Source organism: Pezoporus wallicus, unplaced genomic scaffold, assembly GCF_028554395.1.
Source record: "Pezoporus wallicus isolate ANWC-B61680 ecotype Strahan unplaced genomic scaffold, APGP_CSIRO_Pwel_v1 contig_8119, whole genome shotgun sequence".
In the NCBI taxonomy this organism is placed as follows: domain Eukaryota; kingdom Metazoa; phylum Chordata; class Aves; order Psittaciformes; family Psittacidae; genus Pezoporus; species Pezoporus wallicus.
In genome coordinates, this window is record NW_026638720.1 from 185,090 (window position 1) to 209,024 (window position 23,935).

A 23,935-nucleotide genomic window follows, 5' to 3' on the forward strand; every position below is an offset into this window, starting at 1 on the left:
GCACAAATTCTTCACCCTTACAGCTCTGGCAGTGTGCTCACACGCATCCGACTCTGGGGAAGCGGATGGCAATACAGTAGCCAAGAGCTGTCCTGCACAGTAATCAAGACATCCACTGGTCTGCAAACATGACTAAGTCCATCATGTTACTCCATGAAAGGCAGACTGCTCAAGGCCCACTGAGGTCTCCTGCACCGCCATGGCTGCATGCCAGGTTCTCCCTTGAGTTAGGGACACCTCTCAAGGTTACTCCTTAAGGCTGAGGTAGTCTGCACATGAATTAGGAATAAGCGCGCTGAAACTGTAACCTTAGCTAAGTGACATAAAAGACTGACAGAGCACATATAACCCCTCTGACACAAACCATTGATTAAATCTGGGACTAAGTCTGCATCCAGCTGCACCTAAACTTCCCTCAGAGAAGGAGTTTAGAATGCAAGGGAGTCCCCTCTGAACCTCATGAACCAATGGGAGGGTCTCCCTGACAGTTTTGTCTGACCCTGTCCTCTCTGCAGTAAATACTCAAGTACACCTTGCCATCAAATCTTGTTAGATTCGATGTCACTGTCACATTTACCACTGAACTGTGTAAACTCACTGTTGCTTCTCTCTTGCAAACGAAGTGCATCCTTCCCCACAACAGCTACTGACACCAAGGGGAACTGTCCATTGCAAATGCCATGCAGAATGTCTCAATGTAAAGCCGTTAGACACCCCTTACATTAAAAGAAATTTTAATCTGCCCCTGCCCTTCCCCCCTCTCTCTTTCAAGCACAATTTAAGAGAGCAGAAGGACTATGGTACTATTGATAACGAGAATTCCAAAATACCTAAGGGACAAGCAGCCCAAAGGAGAGCTCAAAGAGGCAAAGCTTGACTACAGTTAAGCTCTAATACTGCTACAGAGAACAAGCAAAAGTAGTTCCAAAAGACTGCTCTGTTCTTTAGAAGCACAGTGAAAAAAGTAACCAAAAGAGAAGTGTGCTGAGGCCACAAGAAATCACAGAAAGTAGAAAAAACTTAAAAAAATCCCACCCCACATACAAAGAAAGAAGCACTGGCCAGGATATTTTCTTCAAGAAAGAAATCTCATCTTCCTATACCTGAATGAACTACTGCTCCTCTGGACATTAAGAAAACGGCATAGCACTTCTTGCCAGTCACTAATACCCTCCCCACTCACAGACAGATCTGATCTCTTGAAGTCAGACCACCAAAGCCTGTATCAAGGACAAGCTACTCAGAGACTAGAAATGGCCCACTGTTTTCTGTACTACCTGATAAGGAGTTAATAAATAAAGTACGTAGGAGGCTTGAAAGATTCCCCATACAGTCTGATGTGTCTTTTTACATGAAACACACATCAGAGAGCAGGCCCAGTAAAAACCCATTTAAATGAAGCAAGTATCTGAGCAGTAACTGATGACTGTTCAACAAGATGCATTTGCCAATCATAAGAAAATAAGACTTCTCATAGATTAAACAAACCATTTTTATTGTGTGACAACATTTTGCATAAGCAATAGAGAAGGAAAAACTGGAAAGACAAACACAGCTTTTTAGGGAAATAGACTTATGATCACAAAAAGGGAGAGTTAAATTTTAAACAACTAACAAAATTAAAATTCAGAACTTCAAACATTTTTCTTATTAACATGTCATGTCTTAAATCTTAGCTTTTTGCTGGCATGGTTGTCTTACATTCATTTTCTGCTTTTAAAATCTCCCCTTTCTTCTCTTTCGAAAATCTCATTTTACAGTTTTACGAATTGTCCTTTTGTTGGGTTTTTTTTTTGCTTAATGCAAGAAAAAATGCAGAGGGATAGCACTTCAAGATGCATATTTCTGATTGTATTATGGGATGAAGGAAAGAGAGGAAAACAAGGAAAAGATAGCCATCAAAGCTAAACAATAAATTGGATCTTATATTTTGCAAGGTTAACTTTCTGTGGGTTCATATTTAGCATGTACATGCAAATGCACATACAGGTGCATATATTATAACTGCTACTGTAGCACTCCAACAATCGCTGTGGGACTGTTTAAGAAAGATTATTCTCAATGCTAACAATCCTAAAATTTATCTCAATACACCCTCCTAATGGTGACAGTTTAGCAGGTGTTCTATTGCAACAAGCAGCAGTTCAGCTGCCACCTGGTAGGCGTAGGCTGACTTATCAGCATTCAGCACATTTCCACTTCTATCACTTTGTGCCATGAGAGATCACAGCCTGGTTCTATCTATTATTCACTTTCTCACTGAATCCCATTAATTACAATTACACTTAGGTACAGTCTGCTTCCTCACCAGACTAGGTGAAAGAATAAAACTTCCAATATTTAACTATTTCTAGCACTTTATTTTTTATTCTCAAATTAGAATATAGCAATAATCAAGACACTGAAATAAGAACATCAACTTCCCTACCCACCTGAAATTTGTGGTACTGAAAACAAATATGCTAGCATTCTGCAGTACACTAACATCAACCACTGAAAATTATACCACTCAGAGTAACATTCTGTAAATCCAAAACTATAAACCTAGTTATAAAACCTTCCAGTTTGGAAGGTTTCATCTGACACTTCATGATGAAGCACAAGGCTATGAAGGGAATCAATATTCACCTATATATTACAAAAACTGAACTCAGCAACTACGTTTCCATATGATAATATATCATTCAGAAAACAAACTACTTCTTATATGAGTAATATAGTCAAAAAAGCTTCTTTTCCACAGCAGGCAATATCTTTCTAAATGCCTACATTTCTTCAATTTTATACATAGAGTGATTTACGCATGGAAAGTGAAGCTAATTCCAAAAGGCATACAACAAATCAGTGACTTCATTCCACCTTTGCTGCAAACAGTGTTGATAACACAGGGATGTTTCAGTCACTGCTGAACAGTGCTCACACAGCATCAAAGCCATTTCTGCCTCTTACGCCACCAGGGACCAGGCTGGGGGTGCACAATAAACTGGGAGAGGACACAGGTGCAACAGCTTACCCCAGCTGACCCAAGAGATATTCCAGACAATATAGTGCCATGCTCAGCATATAGAGCTGGGGGTAGAAGGAGGAATGGGGGGGACATTTGGAGTAATGGCGTTAACCTTCCCAAGTAACCATTATGTGTGATGAAGTTCTGTTTTCCTGGAGACAGCTGAATATGCCTGCCAATGAGCAATATTGAATTAATTCCTTGCTTTGTTTCACTCGTGTTTGTGGCTTATGCTCTACTTATTAAACTATCTCAATCCACAAGTTTTCTCACTTTTACACCTCTGATTCTCTCCCCTGTATCACCAGAAGGAAGCAAGCGTGTGTGGTTCTTAGCTGCCTACTGGATTAACTACACCAACACTATACATGAAAACATTCATTTAAACATTATTTCTATGTTTCATACTGTTACAAAAATATCAAAACAGACAGAAAGCACCACATTATGCTATATTCTAAGCATGATCCACTAAGTCTGTATACACAGATCCACATGGAATCAACAAACAAACACCACATACATTAAAACAGTAACCACAAAAATAAACAAGGTCTGTGGCAAGTGTGCTGAGGCCACAAGAAATTATAGAAAGCAGTGACAGTTTACAGGACTGTATTGTAGCAGGAATAGTGAGAAAAAAAGTATATATTGCCTGGTTCTTCTGAACATCTTTAAACAGCCTGCACAGTGGGAAACCCAGAATCATAAACCCTTACTGGTCAAAAGGCTTTTAAAAAAACCTCAGTATAACATAAAAAGATGTTCAGAAAGCGAACCTTCCGAATCAAGCCATACTATTCTGGTAGACTTACAAACCTCTTGAATTTAGAACTCCAGAATTTGCAAAGCATTGAGGATATAGAGTAAATATATTTAAAGAAAAAGTAATGCAGTAAAACCATTCTTATTAGCTGGCACCTACAGAAAGTTCTACATGGAAAACAGTAAGCTACAAAATAGAGGAAAGCAGAAGAAATTGAAAACTTTAGATGTTTCTGAAAACAGCTATGTATAAGATTCATCCACAAAAAGAAAGCCAGTTATTCTTCACACTTTATATAATGTTATCAATTGTCTAGTCTGCCACTATCTAACAGCACAAAATAATCACTATTTTTCTAATGTTACACCATAAAAAATAAATAAAAAAATAAATTAAATTAAATTTCTGTTTATTCATTATCTTAAGAAGTGTTTCAGTCAACTGCTTGCATGGAAATAAAACAGGAATAAAAATTACGGATCAGATCTTAACAAAAATTTCTAGCATAAAGATTATGATGGCTACAAGTGTTTTCTGCTAGAAAATTCCAAGCTAAAACACATAAAAATCCTAATACTACAAGCATTTGTTTTTGTCTTTTCATGGAGTCAATGCCTAAAAAAAAAAAGTTATTATTTTGCATCACCTTTACTATAAAAAATCCTTATAGTAAACACAAGTCTAATTCAATGGATGAATGCACAGTTTAAAAATAAACACTAATGTACCTTGTCAAAAGGAATTCCATACATCTTCAATATTGATGGAGAAATCAGAGTCATCTTGTGGCGAAGAAAAGCATCACATCCATGAGAGCTGCTTGGGAAGAACCCTAGTACAGCAAGACAAACAAAATTGGGTATCTTTTAATTAAAGCAGGTAGGAAAATGCTGTTATATTTGGCAATACATACTACCATTTAAACCCATTAGAATATTTTATAAACTCATAGAACATTTTACTGTGTTGTTGCTAGGTTCTAAGAAATCTGTATAGAAATCAAATGCTCCTCCTAAGATTTTCAACTTCTTTTCAAGGGGAGAGATTACAGTGGTTTGGGTTTTTTCTCAGTTTTTGATTAAGCAGTAAAATAATTTTAAATAAATTTGGACATGTAAATTAAGTACACTTTTCTTTGACAGAAATATTTTATTGTTGGGATGTACGGGGTTTTTTACATTAACATTCATTCTGCAACCCCTGCACACACAAAAATTAACTGTAGCATATAAATTTAAAAGGATTCCACAATGACCAGATTTACCTAGGACTCACAAACCATCTATACGATAAACAAACACAGTTTTCTATCTAGGAAAGGCTAGAAAGTATGGTGACTTTTACCTGGTGAAGTAAAAACAGGGTGGGGTTTTTTGCTTCTTTTTATCTTGTTTTGACTTCTATGAACAAAGACTTCCCATGTTTAAACTTTGATGATTATTCATGCACTACTCCACAAACCCTCCTTAGTTCATTACATAATTATATAATCCAGTTGATGAAAATACAGAGATTAATTTTTCACTTTTCCCTCTCATTAAGACAAGGCTTCAGTGTTATTAAAATCTGGTATCTGACCCTCTAACCAGAATGCGAACAGCACCTCAGCTACCATTCAAATAAGTTACCCAGTCTTTCCCTTTCTAAAATGGAAATATTAAGCTCTTTAACCTAACTATATTATGGTACAAAACCACTATGCTATAAGATAAAAGGCAGAAGGTGAGAAGGAGAGAGAGGGGAAAGTCTTCAGAACATGACTAGTTTATTCCTTCCTGACCTCCTTTCTAATTTGATTCCAGAAAGAAGGTAACACTCTCTTTAATGACAGTATTAATACCGATTCAGGGAAATAGACTTTTGATTCATTTATGCATTATATTTTATGCCTGAAGAACACAAAAGATCTTTGATAGAGATCCAGATTTAAAGATTGTATGAATTACCTAGAATTACTGAAGGTGTATGTGTTTGTTCACAATAAATATATTAACCACAAACACCATTCAATTCTTACCCAAACTGAATAGTAACTGTTTTGCTGTAAACACCTGGGAATTGTATGAAATCAGCAACAAAAGATCACCCAAGAAAAATATGGGACAAACAAAAATGACTAGACAAATGATATAAAAAACTTTGTTTAGTGGATACAAAATTAGCCACAAGACATTTAACTAATAAAGGAGGAACTTTCCACCATCTCCTCACTGTGTTTGAACAAGTTGCTGTATCCCTCTCACATAAATGTTACTTTGTCATTGAAAAATGCACTTCCATTCTTGAGGCAACAAGCTTGCTACTCTATTTAAAAAAAAAAAAAACACAACAAAAAAAAACCACCCTAAATATTTTAAATGAATTGGGAACTAAAATATGAACAACAATACGCCATAATGTATATCCTTCTCTGTAATGTCAGAATTAATTTCTTCTCTCTGATGAGTCTATTTACGTGATGACAGTTAACGTGATTATGTTATAATTGTTATATTCTTTGTACATTATTTTTTAACACACTCCCCAGTTCTGTGAGAACAATTTTTCTCTGGTTTCTCAGATAACATCAAGCAGTACTTCAGAAGCAAAGGTGCAATCTACAGTCATGCTGATCAATGTACTAGGATGTCTGCAAAGATGCAGATCAAATTCTATTCAGATTTATCATTCTTTTTTCTCCCCACAGAATTCTTTACTCTGTTTTGGAACTGCAAATGACGTCCTAAGTTTCAAAACGTAACAGTTGGTAGGTACAGTTTATCATACGTGTTTGGCTTCACTAACTAGAAGACAAATAAAAGAAACTACAGCAGAATTGGTGGGCTCCAGCAAATAAATTTCAAATATTCTGGCACAATTAATGCCTATAATATAATGATAATCACAACTTAGAATCTATAGCACATAAGCTTCAAGAAATCTCAGTCCTAAGCAGCATAATAACAGAAATATACCGGAACATACGATGAAAAAAGTTAAAATTATAATTGAGATTAAGGAAATTACTGGTACAAAAAATAGTAGAAACCTTGATTTCTAAAGGCAGGGGAAGTTTGACCGAGTTGTTTTCCCTGAGAAAACAAATTTTGTACCTAATTCTACTACTTCAATATGCTTAATTGGCTCAATACATGACAATAAAAAGCAAACGATGGGCAAATATCCAAAACTTGTTATATCATTCCAGCTCCAGGAGAACAGGAATAGTTTTGACAACTCTAACCAGAAGGCATGTTTGTTGTTGAATTCTAAGATAGCTGCAAAGCACACAGAACAGCAGACCATAACCTGTTCAAAATCCATTAAGAGAAATTTACAGAACATCTGCTGTGGTTACAGAGCCCTTAGAGTGAAATCAAAGTGCAGCCCACACATTCTGTACCACTATAAGCTATCTTTTGACTGTCAAGGTCTACGCTTATACACACTCAAAGTTTCCCATCTCATTCAACTCTTTTTTTTTTTAAAACACTTCCCTTCAATGAACAAGACAAGAAAGGAAGGTAGTATTTCCTCATTACAAGACTTTTTATCAGAAGGTCTTTTGCTCTGCCCAGGCTAAAGCTAAGGTCAAACACGCTCCTCTCCCATCCCAGTGGGAGAATTTGTTAGCAGGCATAAAAAACACCTAGTAGCACACCGAAAAGAGGATGTTGCATTAGAAACATCACACGATCCTTATAAACACATTAAATGCAAGCCAATTCAAGATACGCCTGCAACACACCAGAACCATTCTCAAATGGCAAGCTATTGTTAAATTTACCAATTTACAGGATTACCGCTTAATTCTGGATATTTAGTGAAATCCCACATCCAAAAATTAAAAAAAAAAAAAAAAATCTATGTAAAATGCAAGTACCATTCAAGTTCTGTAGTATATTCATGCTCCCATGAGACACACGGAATCTTAATTTAATCCATTAACACTAATTCTGAATCAGTTCTACAAAAGCAGGTATTTTGTAGGAATCTGTATGCAATTCTAGTTTCTCAGATGGCTTCTTGAGATGTGGCTAAACATTAAGTGTTGAGAAGAAGTGCAAAAGAGGTTTGTCACCTGTACCCTACCTGTATCTTCTTGGACCCAATTACACAAAACACCAATTCAAAACAATTACATCATAGGAACCAATGAGCAATGATCAAAAACCACAGCAAAACACAGTTAGGTTACTCGCTGATTTAAGTCCATGAGAAAAAAATGATCCAGCTGAAAATTCTCTAATCACTATTTAAAGAAACACTGGCACTCTCAAGATTTAGACTGTACTAATTCTGCTCTACAAGGCAAAGATGTGATTCAGCACACGGTGGCTAAATGTTTGGGTATGAGCACATAAACTACAGGCAGAGTGCATTTATCCACCAAATTGAAAGTGCCACTCAGACTTTTTGTAAAATCTTATCTAGTTAACATATGCAGCAATAACAAAGAATCCATGAAAACAGACAACAGAATGTATTAACAATCAAAAATATGCTCTCAGAAGACCCTACGTTAGCTGTCGGCCAGATACATAGTCTGACAGCTAACACAGCCCAAAATCAAATGATCTTACACAAAGTAACCAATGCTATTTGTAGTAACAAAATAAAACTACTTGATTTACAGTCTTACCACTGGGCTGGTGAAGACAAACCTTTGTCAATGCTATTCCACCTCAGCAGACAGTGACACTTATACACAACCTCTGGTTTTTTGATCCATACTCTAGATACAGTTAAATCCTTCTCATCATTGGGGAAAGCTGAGAACAGTGAGCATGAAGCAGATTCCTTACGGTGTCTGAGGAAGACAGGAGTCACACAAACAGGATATTGCTGCACAGAGTCTCTTTAAAGTGCACATTAAATGGTTCAGGGACAAAGAACATTTTAAAGTTAGTTCAATTCCATGTATTATTGAGGAAGAGCCAGTATTACTCCTACATACCATACACAGCTCAGATCAGATGACCACATGAAATCACAGCTATCATTTACACAAACTGAAGTGGATTGGGTTCTATTTCCTGGTTGATTACCTTCTTCAAGATATCTGGAGAGCTTATTTACAGTACCAAGAATGTGTCCATACTGTTTCCAATTAAACTGTTGTCCTGGGTTCATCAGTAGCAGTCATTTTTCTCCTTCTTAGTAGCTGGTGCAGTGCTGTGGTTTTGACTTTCAGCCTGGGAACAGAGCTGATAACACTAATGTTTTTAGTTGTTGCTAAGTCATGTTTACTCTGAACAAGGACTTTTCAGTCTCATGCTCTGCCTGGGAAGAGAAGAAGCCAGGAGGAAGCAGAGATAGGACACCCTACCCAAACTAGCCAAAGAGGTATTCCATACCACAGCACATCATGCCCAGTATATAAACTGGGAGCAGTTACCAGGAAGGCCCACATCACTGCTCAGGCCTTGCTGAGTATCAGTCAGCAGATGGTGAGCAATTTTCTCTCCCCTTGTTATTTCCCTTATCATCATTATTGGTGGTAGTAGCAGTGGTTTTGTGTTATACCTTAGCTACTGGACTGTTCTTATCTCAACCCATGGGAGTCACATTTTTTCAAATCTACTCTCCATCCCACCCGGAGCTGAGGGAGGAAGAAGGGGGGTAGTGAGCAAGTGGCTGCATGGTTCTAAGCTACCTGACCGTGACAACAGTTTAAGCCCAGGCTGTAAATCAGAACCACGCAGTCTACTCCCCCCTGCTCTTTCTTCCCCCTCGCTACCAGAAGGATGGGAAGAAGAATTGAAGGAATGTAACTCCCACAGGTTGAGATAAGAACAGTCCAGTAACTAAGGTATAACACAAACCACTGCTGCTGCCACTAATAATAATAATGATAAGGGAAATAACAAGGGAAGAGAATACAACACCTCAACACCTGCAGACCGATACCTTGCCCCACCCCACAGTGAACTAGCCCTTCCAGGTAACTCCCAGTTACATCCCAGGCATGACGTGCTGTGGTATGGAATACCTCTTTGGTTAGTCTGGACCAGGTGTCCTGTCTCTGCTTCCTTCCTGCTTCCCCTTCTCCCTGGCAGAGCATGAGACTCACAAAGTCCTTGGTCAGACTAAACATTTGAGCAACAGCTAAAAACATCGGTGTTATCAGCGCTGTTCCCAGGCTGAAAGTAAAAAAACACAGCGCTGCACCAGCCACTGAGAAAAAAAAAATGACTGATACAGCTGAACTCAGGACAACGGTAACAACCGTTTAAGCAACAATCACACATTGACAAATTACAGTATTATTACTGAAAGACTAATTCCACAACTGCATGGACCTGAAAAGGAGAATTAGCTATATATTACGTTCTATGATCAACAATATCACAATCTGGCCAATAATAAAGTCATTATTTAAGAACACACACACACATAAAATCATATTCTTAGGAAACTTTAAAATCAAACTCTGACCTGCCAATTAATGAGGCTAGATTTCCTACATTTTTCTATACTTCCATACTCCGGTCTTCACCTGAAATTCTACAGTAAAGTTGCTGTATTTCTATTTTATTAATGTCTACTGAAAATATTAAAACATGAAACTACAGATATAAAACTAAGAACATAAGAAAGTACCCTAAATTTAAATTTAATTTAACTTTAACGTAATTAAAAATAGTCCCAGATAAAGTAATAAAGTTCAAAGTAACATAAATTCATACAGATCTTGATTTAAACGACTTAGAACATACAAAATATTAATCATAACTCAATGATCAGTACTCTTGGCACATACACAGAGATGAAAGGAGAACTGAGTTTTCTAGTGATTTTCTTTTGGTAGGTATGAATACAAACTTCATATAATTCATTTAAATTATTCTGCAGTCATTTGAACTGATTTGATACAACTTTGTTATAAAAAAAATTAGGAGGATGAGTCTGCAAGAGAACAATCCTCACAAAGAAGTAATGGCAATTTGTATGCTATACAAAGCAGAGCAAAAAAAGAGTCCAAAAAAAAGAGTAAAGAAGCCACAAAAGCATAAGTGCTGTGAAATATGAGTGTTGTTATGCCCAGATGAATACGTTAAAGCCTTAAGTTTAATATCGCTTAGACAAGACTTTTCTAACTTTACTAGTAACTATCAATTGAGAAAAAGCTATTCAAGTTTTCAAATTTGAAACCCTTAGAAGTTATGCAAGTTTTATGTCAAATTTCAACAACTACCCATGTTTTCATATATTGCAGGTAATGACTTCTGCATAGAATTAATTAACAATATAAGCCACACAAGCCTTTTTATAACACCCCTACATACTTACAATGTATTAATCTTTAGTTTCTCCTTTAACGTAATTGAACACCACTGATAGATGTCTTCTCCCTAAAACAGTTTCCGCAATTAAATGATCTATTAAAGGATCTTGAAAATCCTTCAAACTGTCATTTGCAATTTGCCACTCTGCTTCAATTCTCTTTATTTTCCAACCCATTTGTGAAAGAAAAAAAAATCCTTAAGAACACCATGATATTTCAGATTTACATAACAAGTATAAAAAATGCAGTTAACAGCTCACTTGAGATTTTATTACATTTATGTCTACATAAAATTGAAAAAATCTACATAAATGAGAAAGTAGCTGAAGGGCAAAATCAAACTGCTGTCTTTATTAGATGCAAGTCTAATGTCTTTCAGTTTAAGTATTTGTAGGTGCCACAGTCAATCAAGATTTCAATGAAAAGCAAAATAAAAGCATTCATGCACAAAAGGCATGTGTGGTAATTGTGATGTGCAGACAAGATAATGGAAAATATTCCGGCTTTCCTTTAATTTTATGTATCAACTGCTGCCTTGACTTAGACAACCTGTCCCATCTAATGCATTTATTTTATTATCTTAATTATACAGGAGCATTCAATTAATTCAGTAGGAACCTGCGCATCAGAACTAACCTTCTCGAAATAAACTCCTTTTTCTTCAGATGTCGTCCTCATGCAAAAATATGATTAAAAATATCTTCAAAACAAATGTAATTAAGTATGATGGCCTCATTTATACTATGCTGTATTAATGTTCACTATTAAGTGACTTGCAGTAATGCAGCTTACTTTACTTTTTCAACTTTTTAAGATAATTTACTATAATGCTCAGACTGTATTTTAACAGGCAACAGTTGCAAAGTAGAAGATCACAGAGGACTTAACATCCAGAGCATGGAAATACTCAGAAATGGTAGTTTCCCATAAAAAAAAAAAAAAGAAAAAGAAAAAGTTTTAAGTCAAATTAAGTCTATCATCTTCATTTTTAAGAACTACAGCATCATCTTCCACACTCCATTCTAAGCTATCAGGTGAACCAAAAATATAAAAAGAAATTACTCACAGAAAAACATCACAAAAGAGATTAAAGTCAAATACTAAAATCTTAGGAAATGTCAGTGAGGGTTGTCTGTGAAACTAACTCACCTATCTTATATTGCTGTTACAATAAATATCTCTGTATGAGCATTTAGTTTTTCCCCAGAAATAAAGTTTCATTAATTGAACAGAATGGATCAATTAGATCTTTATAACTTCTACTAACATATAATTAATAGCAGTAGCAGACAACTCACTTCCATGCAGATGTGTACAGACCAAGGCAGAGTGACATGAGAGGCCAGCTTCTTCAAATACAATAATCAGTAAGGATCAAGGAAAATGACACACGTGTATGCCAGTGTATCTGAAGCCAGATCTCTTTCTCTCCTACCTTCTTACAGCATTTCTGGCCATAAGAACTCTTCCGATGGGTGAGACTGATGTCATAAGCCCCATTTTGTCTACTGTCCAATTCTGACTCTGGCATTTCGACGTTAAGACACTGTCCTCCCAGTATAACCTACTGACTTCTGAGAAACAGTGATTTTGGAGATTTCCACTTCTCCCCATGCTTGATGCCCTATTCCTGTTACTGTATTAGGACACCATTACAAGTGCTAAGAGGCCTGAGCACCTTCACGCCATAGTTTTCTAACATGACTGTCTTAAACTATATAAATTTACATCAAGTGTCTTCAAAAGCTCCCATGTAGCAAAGCATGTATCTCCAAAAGTTACCCACTTCCTGAATTTGTACAGGTTACTCTAATATCTGTAACAATTTGGTTATGCAAAGAAAAATCTGCAGGTATTTTTTAGCCTGCAGCAAACACTGCTATGTCTCAAAGCCACTTAATTTACAGAAATGAGTAAACAAGAGCTGCTGAAACTGCCCATTCTCTTCCTTCCCTCTCACAAAAAAAAGTTTTGATACACTCATTACAGAACATTTTTAACCTCGTTTTGAAATACTGCATAGCTATAATAAATCAATATGAAACCCATAATAAATGACAGAGCAACCACATGAAATAAAAAGTCTATCCATCCAAAGACCCTGTTTTCAGAAAATGTCAAAAGTGGACATACAGAGAAGTGTTCAAATACAGCATGTAATTGATCTTTGCTTCCTCAGAGTAATCTAGTACCAACAAACTGGTGCTCCAAGACTTCCAAAGCTAGATGCAGTTCCTATGCTCCTCTAAAAGATTTCTTTGCCAGTTAACCCATCTCCCCCTTAATATATGCAAAATTTTAAAACCCACTATTGAATTCATACTGTAAGAGAAACCATCGTACTCTGTTTGTGTTGACCCAAATAAGACTCTTCATTCATAGAGTTTCTAGCTGTATCAGAAAATAACAACAGAGTGAATAACAAGTATTTAATCAACTTTTCCATGCCAGTCATCCCAGGTCTTTATCATATCCTCTTCCTTTTATCTGACGTTCTTTCAGACTTAAAAGTTAGAACTAACTAACGATTACTAAAAGGCAAATTTTTCAGCTGCCCTGGAGTCCCTGTCTGAACCTTTTCCAATTTTCTATTCCTTTTACACTTTGCTCATTTTCTGTAAATCTTAAAAATAATTATTGAATTATCTTCTCATAAGTCAGCGTCACTTGCCCAGTCTACTACATTATCAATCAGTGAAAGCCAAAAGCTTCAAGGTAGGTATATGAAGAGTTCTATACTTCACAAGTTGGAAAAATCATCTGGAAAGCAAAACAAAAATTAGTGACAACGTTCCCAAACGAAACGATGGGAAAAATTAGGAATAGTAAGTGTAATCATCCAGTTTGAAATCTGTCTGAGACGTGCTTTTAAGACTGCAAATCCACAGGTCTTTACTTTCACATCTCAGAGACACATGCCATCTTACTGTTCTCAGCAATAGTTTTAAAATAGCTGAGAAAAAGTCATGCAACTCTATGCAGAGAACATAGATATAAAAAGAAATGTAGAAAAAAAAAATCACAATTTGATCATTAGGATATCTAACTATCAATTTTCAGTAGCATTCTTTATATAATATGGTTCATGTCAGGCTGTAAAACATGGGCTGCCAGGCCCAGAAACATGCTTATTTATTCCTATGTTCATAAACTGCACTCTTCATCTAGCAAGTGTTATTGAAAATAAAACTAATTACCATGTGAGAATTCTTCTTCTATAGACTAGTGATTTTTATCCTCTAGATCTCAACCTTTCAAAAATATCCTCTGGTCCTTCTCTGTAGATATTCCTTAAACCTCTGGAGGGCAAGAGCCACCACATGCTTTGGCTAAAGCAGATTTTGATGCCTGCTCACTGGCCAGCATGCTGCTACCAAATCAGATTTAGCACTGGTACATTTTCTGTCCTTCCCCCTTCCCAGAGGTACTAACCAGGTTTCCACCCTCTACCCAGCCATTAGCTTTCAAGAAACGTTTAGAGACTCAGCTGTCTTCAACATTTCTACCTTTGTATCAAATCTGGCTAAGAACTGAAGATTCAAAAGTTACTGAAGAAAAGAAGGTATGACAAGAAAAAACAAGGCCACAAGGAGACGATGATGCTAGCAATGAGAATCTAATGAAGAAGAAAACACTAAGCCTCATTTTCCCAAGCTTCATCAAACTAAAAATGACAGTACAAAATAAAGTTCTAAGAGGAAAAAAAAGATTAATTTGTTTCTTAAGAATTCCTGAGAGTACTAGAAAGTGTTTGTGTTTGGAATCATATCACAGACAGACAAAAGTCACATAACATTAAGTAACAAAACACAGCAGGCAAGTCAAGGACAGTGCTTTACTGGAATTTTGTCCTTCAAACATCTTACATACAGAGATATTGAAAATATTACCTTGAGCTAGTCTTTCAAGCCGCTTCCCATGCTCTGGAGGAACAGCATACCTAAAATTCATATAAAGAAAAGGATTAAATGCTTAAAGACACAATTACTACAAAAGCCTCAATTCATGTATAGTAACTATCTAAAAATACAGAAGCCAAAGACATTAAAGACTGAAAAATGACACACAAAAAATATACCAATTTCTGAGGAAGAGGATTTTTTTTAGAAAAAAAAAATTTAAACATTACACTATGTAGTTAAAGAAGCATATTTCCACGATTTAAAATAACGTATATTGACAATATCTGATAAGATTACACTACTCCACTTAAAATATAAACATATACTTTCTTTTTTCAAATTAAACAAAACACACAAAATAAGTCTGATTTATACATGTTTAATCTCTTTGAATTTTACTGTGCTTTACAAGACACAAAAGTTCAACAGAAAAATACAAGCATTAAAAACACCTTTGTTTTCCTATAGCTACCACTGTAGAATAAAAGGGTTGTCTTCATGAAATCATTATAACTAGAGTTAAAAAAACATTTAAGAAATACACTTTCTTTACTTATCAATATTACAGAAATGCAAAACTGGTCAACTGAGCTCCCAGTAAGTCTCTCGGAAAGATAGGGCAGGCCAGGATTTAATGGGCTATAACTATTTATTTAGCTAATCTAAATTACTAAGCCATAAGTCATTCAATGCAAGTTGGTACTTCTCATCATTGTCTTCACTGGATGTCTAGATTTGACAGCTGCCCATTCAAAATGCTTACTGCAACTCCATTACGAAGAATCTAGTTTCTCATCTATAGTATGTAGAACCTCAGAGCTTAATTCAGGGCTCTGAAATACTTCCTAGGATGAGCAGCCTAGAAGTTAAGCATGATATCACAGATCATTATTTTAGGTTCTTTGCTGAGACAGGTTTTCATAGAACAGGTACCTACTACTGATCTGCAGTTGTTTCTCAATTTATAATAACATATTATTTAAGCAATTACAACATCACAGTATCTTCTTCAGGATCTAATAATAAAAAAACAAAGCAGTGCCACATCATCAAATGGATCAGCTCTAACTTCTGAAAGATCAGGAAAAAGTAAAATTAAAAAAAAAATGAGAATTTTCATGTTAGAAGTAGACAAACCTTCTTACAAAGACAGAATTGAAACAAAACACCTTCAGCCCTGAGCTGAAAGTCTTTCAAAAATAATGCAACAAATATCTGCACTTTTTTCACAGTGAAATCCCTGAAAGATCTGGGAAGAAGATCTCACACGGTTCTTTGCTCCACTCTCTGAAATGTTCATTTGGGCTTTAACAAGAAAAATAGCCAAGTAGCCAGAAAACATGTCACAAACAAATCAGAATTTCAACAATAACTTCACAGTAGAATAACCTAAACTATAATGTTAGTAAAATTAAACAAATACAATTGTATGTAGTTAAAATGTTTTCACATTATTGTGAATGTCAACTGACAGACTAACAATACACTGAAAATTGTTGCCAGTTTTAATGGAATATATTAATTCAATCCAAACTTTGATAATTCAGCATTGAATTTTCTAACTTCAAATTGAAGAACTGCCTTGTTTTTAAGATACTGATGTAAGAATATTTATTTAGAAAAATTAAGTGCAGTATAACATTAAATATTAGAGTTGTGCTTTCTGAAACAAAATTTAATATATAATCTTTAAAAGCATCCTACATTATCTGATGTTGTTGGTAAAAATAAACAGTGATCCTATTTTTATCTGTCTCTGAAGTAAGCCTTTCATTTCTCTTTAATCCACAGCACAGATCCGATGTGTACTTCTGATTCTCTCTATTCTGCCTTTAATTAAATAGAGAAACATGACTTCATGCTGGCCATGACTAATATCCACTTAGCATAAGCAGTGTTTATTTTTTTTTTTAAATAACCAGAAAACCTTAGCCAACATTCTTCCTAATGCAGTTTCAAGCAGAATTGCTTCAGAATTTAAAAAGTTTTCACCAAGACCTATACAAACTACAAAAATTAAGTATTCTTCAACCATCAGCATGCATTCTAATCCTGGAAAAAAAGCTTCTATCACCAAGTTTGTTCCGATATGAACATCCTGGTTTAATGACACATTCAAGAGGGAAATCAAATCAAACTCCCCACTCAGGAAAACTATGTTAGAAAAAGGGAAAAGTACAATTTGTCTTCATTGACTGCAAAGAATGCCAAAAATCAAATAGCTGCAACACGCTCTGTGAATTGCACAGCTGTCATTGTAAAACAACCAAGGATATCCCATTAGAATGAGTCTCCTAGTTTAGCCTGCATGTTTCCATAGAAATAAATTTTACTTTCACAGCAAGAAAAGCAGTGGAGCTAAATTACAATAATTGATATACAAATATGAAGATTTCAGAATTGGCTATTTTTTTCCAAGGACCACTTAGCATCATTCCCAAGATGAAAAATGCAGGTCGTATCAGCATCCTAGAATGATGAGTATGTGATGACAAGTTCCTAGTTTACAATAACAGAAAATAAAACCTGCACTATTAAAAAAAAAAAAAAAAAAGTATCAGGTTAACTAATAAAAAAGATTTCCCACGAGTCAATACAAGGCTTTATGAGTCAGCACAAAATTCTATGAACTGTCAGTCACACTCTGACTTTCACAGCTCATCTGCTCTGACTTCCTCTAACGTCCAGGATGAAAAAAGAGAAGGGAAAAAGAAAAACTCATGAAGTTAAACAGATGAGGGTTTTTTTGACCTGCAAAGCACTTACAATTATAAATAAACTTAAAACACTAATTTTAATAAAATTAAAATAAATTTAAAGGTATGGATGAATGTAAAATTAAAGTCATCAAGCTTGCATGGTAAACTGTATTAAAAGAACACAAAAAAATACACAGTTATAACACTACCAGAACAAGAAGTAAAATAGGTGTTGTCGTGGTTTAAACCCAGTCAGCCACACAGTTTCTATTAACCCCCCCTTTCTTTGCTTCCCCCACGCCCACGCCCCGCTCCCAGAGGGATGGGGAGGAGAATCAAAAGAATGTAACTCCCACATGTTGAGATAAGAACAGTCCAGTAAATAAGATATAATGCAAATCACTACTGCTGCCACCAATAATAATAATGATAAGGGAAATAACAAGGGAAGAGAATACAATACCACCCGCCGAAACAAGCTCGACCGAGGAGAGTGCGTTTCCGAGTAACTCCCAGTTACCTCCCCCGGCATGACATGCGGTGGTATGGAATACCTCTTTGGTCAGTTTGGATCAGGTGTCCTGTCTCTGCTTCCTTCCAGCTTCCCCTCCTCCCTGGCAGAGCATGAGACTCACAAAGTCCTATGGCCAGTCTAAACATTTGAGCAGCAACTAAAAACACTGGTGTTATTAGCTCTGTTCCCAGGCCGAAAGTCAAAACATAGCTACCAAGCTACCAAGCTGCACCAGCTACCAAGAAGGAGAAAAAATGACTGTTAATGCTGAACCCAGGACATTATCCACCCCTTATTCCATACCATGCAAGTCATGCTCAGATCCCACATTTTCAATATACCATCGCTCTTACATATATAGATCCACATACACACACAGACACAGAGATCATTTCTTAGTGCATGGACCAATCCCTATAATGCTGCTGAGTCCATTTGGTCTGTAATGTCAGACTCCATCTCTTGTAACAGTCTTTCGGAGCAGGAGAGGCTGTGCACTGTATTGGATTGTTGCCTGCTGCTGCTGATCGTTCCTTTATTGTGGAGCTCATCCAGTTCTATCAAAGTTCATTCTGTGTTGGGATGATGGTTGGAGGGAAGTCAGGGCCAGTCGCTGGTGACCTGGAGACATCTAGTTGAGGGGCTATGGAAGTATTATACAGCAGGCAACAGCATACAATTAAGTACATTGGCTGTTTTCCCCTAAAATCAAATCCCCTTGAGGTATACATAGGAGTTCCTCATCTTCCCACTTTACCCACCAAGTATATCCGGATCCCTGAGAAAAAGCAATCCCAGACTGTCTTCCCCAGCAAATTCTTCATATGCACCACGGGAACTTTGTTCCCCTCTACAATATGTAAAAGTTCTGACTGGGCTGGGCCAGCCCTGTTGGCAGATCCTCTGGTGTTGACCAACCAGGTGGCCTTTGGTAAGTGTGTATCCCAATGTTTGAAAGTCCCACCACCCATTGCTCTCAGTGCAGTTTTTAACAGCCCATTGTACCATTCGATTTTCCCAGAGGCTGGTGCATGGTAGGGGATGTGATATACCCACTCAATGCCATGCTCTTTGGCCCAAATATCTATAAGGTTATTCCAGAAATGAGTCCCATTGTCTGACTCAATTCTCTCTGGGGTGCCGTGTCACCACAAAATCTGTTTCTCAAGGCCCAGAACAGTGTTCCGGGCAGTGGCATGGGGCACAGCGTATGTTTCCCGCCACCCGGTGGTTGCTTCCACCATGGTAAGCACATGGCGCTTGCCTTGGCAGGTTGGTGGCAGTGTGATATAGTCAATCTGCCAGGCCTCCCCATATTTATACTTCAACCATCGTCCTCCATACCAAAGAGGCTTTAACCGCTTGGCTTGTTTAATTGCAGCACATGTTTCACACTCATGAATAACCTGGGCAATAGTGTCCATTGTTAAGTCCACCCCTCGGTCACGGGCCCATCTATATGTTGCATCTCTGCCCTGATGGCCTGAAGTGTCATGGGCCCACTGGGCCAAAAATAATTCACCTTTATGTTGCCAATCTAAGTCCATCTGAGCCACTTCAATCTTAGCCGCTTTATCCACTTGTTGGTTGTTCTGGTGTTCCTCAGTGGCCCGACTCTTGGGTACATGGGCATCTACATGACGTACCTTCACCACCAGGTTCTGCACCCGGGCAGCAATATCTTTCCACAGTGCAGCAGCCCAGATGGGTTTACCTCTGCGTTGCCAGTTGCTCTGCTTCCATTGCTTCAACCACCCCCACAGGGCATTTGCCACCATCCATGAGTCAGTATAGAGATAAAGTACTGGCCACTTTTCTCGTTCAGCAATGTCCAGGGCCAGCTGGATGGCTTTCACCTCGGCAAATTGACTCGATTCACCCTCTCCTTCAGCAGTTTCTGCAACTTGTCGTCCAGGACTCCATACAGCTGCCTTCCATCTCCGATGCTTTCCCACAATACGGCAAGAGCCATCAGTAAACAAGGCATACTGCTTTTCACTTTCTGACAGTTTATTATATGGTGGGGCCTCTTCAGCACGCACCACCTCCTCCTCTGGTGACATTCCGAAATCTTTGCCCTCTGGCCAGTCCATGATGACTTCTAGAATGCCTGGACGACTGGGATTTCCTATTCGAGTTCGTTGTGTAATTAGTGCAGCCCATTTACTCCATGTAGCATCAGTTGCATGATGTGTAGAGGAGACCCTGCCTTTGAACATCCAGCCCAGCACGGGCAGCCGGGGTGCCAGGAGGAGCTGTGCTTCAGTGCCAATCACTTCCGAAGCAGCTCGAACCCCTTCATAGGCTGCCAGTATCTCTTTCTCAGTTGGGGTATAGCTGGCCTCAGATCCTTTGTATCCCCGACTCCAAAAGCCGAGGGGTCGACCTCGAGTCTCCCCTGGAGCTTTCTGCCAGAGGCTCCAGGTAGGACCGTTCTCCCCAGCTGCAGTGTACAGCACATTTTTTACATCTGGCCCAGTCCGGACTGGTCCAAGGGCTACTGCATGAACTATCTCGCGTTTAATTTGCTCAAAGGCTTGTTGCTGCTCAGGGCCCCATTTAAAATCATTCTTCTTCCGGGTCACATGATAGAGAGGGCTTACAATCGAACTGTAATTTGGGATGTGCATTCTCCAGAACCCCACTGCACCCAAGAAAGCTTGCGTTTCTTTCTTATTAGTTGGTGGAGACATTGCTGTTATCTTGTTGATCACATCTGTGGGGATCTGTCTATGTCCATCTTGCCATTTTATTCCCAAAAATTGAATCTCCTGTGCAGGTCCCTTGACCTTACTCCGTTTTATGGCAAAACCGGCTTTCAGCAGGATTTTGATTATTTTCCTCCCTTTCTCAAAGACTTCTTCCGCTGTATCGCCCCACACAATAATGTCATCAATGTATTGCAGGTGTTCTGGAGCTTGCCCCTGTTCCAGTGCAGTCTGGATCAGTCCATGGCAAATGGTAGGGCTGTGTTTCCACCCCTGGGGCAGTCGGTTCCAAGTGAACTGGACACCCCTCCAAGTAAAAGCAAACTGTGGCCTGCACTCTGCTGCCAAAGGAATGGAGAAAAATGCATTGGCAATATCAATCGTGGCATACCACTTGGCTGCCTTTGACTCTAGTTCATACTGAAGTTCTAGCATGTCCGGTACGGCAGCACTCAATGGTGGTGTGACTTCATTCAGGCCACGATAGTCTACTGTTAGTCTCCATTCTCCATTAGACTTTCGCACTGGCCATGGGGCTATTGAAGGGTGAGCGGGTCCTGCTGATCACCCCCTGACTCTCCAGTCTACGGATCAGCTGATGGATGGGAATCAGGGAGTCTCGGTTGGTGCGATATTGCCACCGGTGCACTGTTGTGGTCGCAATTGGCACTTGTTGTTCTTCAACTTTCAGCAACCCCACAGCAGAGGGATCTTCTGAGAGACCAGGCAAGGTGGACAGCTGCTCAATTTCCTCAGTCTCCAAAGCAGCAATACCAAAAGCCCACCGGTACCCTTTGGGTCTTTGAAGTACCCTCTCTTGAGGTAGTCTATGCCGAGGATGCATGGAGCCTCTGGACCAGTCACAATAGGGTGCTTTTGCCATTCCCTCCCAGTCAGGCTGATTTCAGCCTCCAGCACAGTCAACTCTTGGGATCCTCCTGTTACTCCAGAAATATAGATGGGTTCCACCCTTGACAGTTCTGTGGGACTGATGTGCCAGGCCATCTGATCCACACAGTCCAGTAAATCCAATTGTCCCCTACCTCCACCTGGGTGGAGGCAGGGCCCCTCTAATGGTCATCACAGTGTTGGACACTTAAGTCATGATAAAAGGGATTATTCTTCGTTATCACAGGAGCTGGAGTAAAATCAGCTCTTCCATTCCATCTGGGAAACTGCTCACCAGAGACTGAAGCCGCAGCTCTCATGGGACGATCAGCCTTGGCCCTTGCTCCCCTCTTCAGTTCACTCACCCGTTCCTCCAAAGCTGAAGTAGGTTTTCCATCCCACTTTGTCATGTCTTCTCCGTGATCCCGCAGGTAAAACCATAGGATAGCCCGTGGCGTATACCTCCTGTATCTCCTCTCTTGAACAATAGGACGCCTTTTGTTAATAGCTGAGACGTGTGTTGGTACACGTGAGGAACTGGATAAATCAGATACATCGTCCCTCAATTGTTTGAGGTCCTGGGACAGTTTTTCCACAGCCAACATGATGGAAGGGGTGAGACTGACTTTGAACTCTCCAAGTTTATGAACCATTTCATCCACTGTTAGGGGTACTACGTCATTCCAGGTTACTGTTGCCAATGAATGGGCATATGATGATGGTGCATTCCGTGTAAGTTTTCGCCACATGGGTCGTGTACATTCGCCTTCATCTGAATCCCTGTTATTCGGCTTGATGTGATAGATCATCTCTACGATGGCCTATTCCCTCAGAGACTGGATGCCTTTGTCTATAGTAGTCCACTTGGCTGAACGACTCGTAACATCGTCCTTGTATGGAAACCTTTCTTTCACAGCTGCCAAGAGCCGCCTCCAAAGGCTGAGGGACTTTTTCTCTCTTGCAATTGCTTTGTCAATTCCCCCTTCTCTAGCAAGTGATCCCAGCTGCTTGGCTTCTGTACCTTCTAGTTCGTGACCATCGGCCCCACTGTTCCAGCATCGGAGTAACCAGGTGATGATGTGCTCCCCTGGTTGACGGGTAAAATCTTTTCGCATATTCCGTAGCTCAGTTGAGGTCCGAGGTCAAGAAGTTACTTCTTCTTCTTCGTCATGTGATGATGACTCCTGATCAGATGCTAGACCAGGTGGTGAGTACATTGTTTCTTCATCTTGTTTCACCCTTATTGCCTCCTTTTGGCTTTTCCCCTTGTGTACAGGGGCAACCACCATTGGTACGAATTGGTCATCTAGTTTAGCTGCAGTGATTATCACTCTGGTTTGAGTAGTGACTGCACTTGTCGCTGGGGGTGGTGCAGCTGCTGTGCTTGGAGCTGAGGTAACCGCGCTGTCTGTTGCAGTCGAAGTTTGAGCAGCTGCTGTACCTGTTGCTGCAGTAGTTGTACTATCTGTTGCAGCCAAAGTTTGAGTAGCAACTGTACTTGTCGCTGGGGGTGGTATAGCTGCACTAACTGCTGCTTTGCCCTCAGATCCAGGGATATTTTTTTCCTTTTAGAGGTGCTGGATAGTGTTGAACAAGGCCCTGCAAGCATAGGCCAAGCCCCAGCATGTTGCCATGATTTGTCTGTCTCTGGTATGAACAAGATGACCACACACCTCGTTTAAGTGTTTTACTAATTTTTCCGGATTTTGCATTTGTTCGGTGGTGAAATTCCAAAGCACTGGAAGGGCCCGCTGGCCTAGATACTTGCCCGTGCTATCCCACACACCCTGTCACTCATGACTGTCCAGCCTCAGGGAAAATCTCTTGGTCCTCCTATACCGTCACCTAAACCCAGACGAGACCCAAACCTGACTCTGCTTAACTCTTGAAATCAGACAGAATGGTCGTGGGCAAAACACACTCTGTATGCATGCCAGCATGGTGATCCCCATCACAATCAGCAAAGAGGTCTCAACAGCATTAAAAGGCCATTCAAAAACTTCAGAACTCTCAAATGATGCTGTAAATGGTTGGGGAGGAGGGGGCCTGGAAGGATAAGAGAATGTTTCTATCACAGGTTGACCACCCAAGAAGGAGAAAAAAGATGTGTAATTACTAAGCACTTCTATTATGTACCTCCCAAAGTATAAAGGTGGTGACCACACTGGGAACATAAGCCAGATC

The 23,935-nt window shown here is 38.9% G+C and overlaps 2 protein-coding genes across 2 annotated transcripts in view; both read right to left on the reverse strand.

Moving 5' to 3' along the window:
- The window catches only part of LOC130600642 (lysine-specific demethylase 4C-like), a gene marked incomplete at its 3' end in the record, with an annotated part of 188,239 nt that extends 175,668 nt beyond the window's left edge, over positions 1–12,571 (reverse strand). The window contains exons 1-2 of the mRNA XM_057412125.1: positions 12,484–12,571; positions 4,502–4,605 (exon numbers count right to left, since the gene is read on the reverse strand). Coding sequence (XP_057268108.1) covers positions 4,502–4,605; positions 12,484–12,571 — 192 coding nt within the window. The remainder of the gene's footprint in view (positions 1–4,501; positions 4,606–12,483) is intronic.
- LOC130600640 (lysine-specific demethylase 4C-like) overlaps positions 6,026–23,935 on the reverse strand; it is a 63,290-nt gene continuing 45,380 nt past the window's right edge. The window contains exons 4-5 of the mRNA XM_057412123.1: positions 14,931–14,980; positions 6,026–6,077 (exon numbers count right to left, since the gene is read on the reverse strand). Coding sequence (XP_057268106.1) covers positions 14,945–14,980 — 36 coding nt within the window. The 3' untranslated portion in view covers positions 6,026–6,077; positions 14,931–14,944. The remainder of the gene's footprint in view (positions 6,078–14,930; positions 14,981–23,935) is intronic.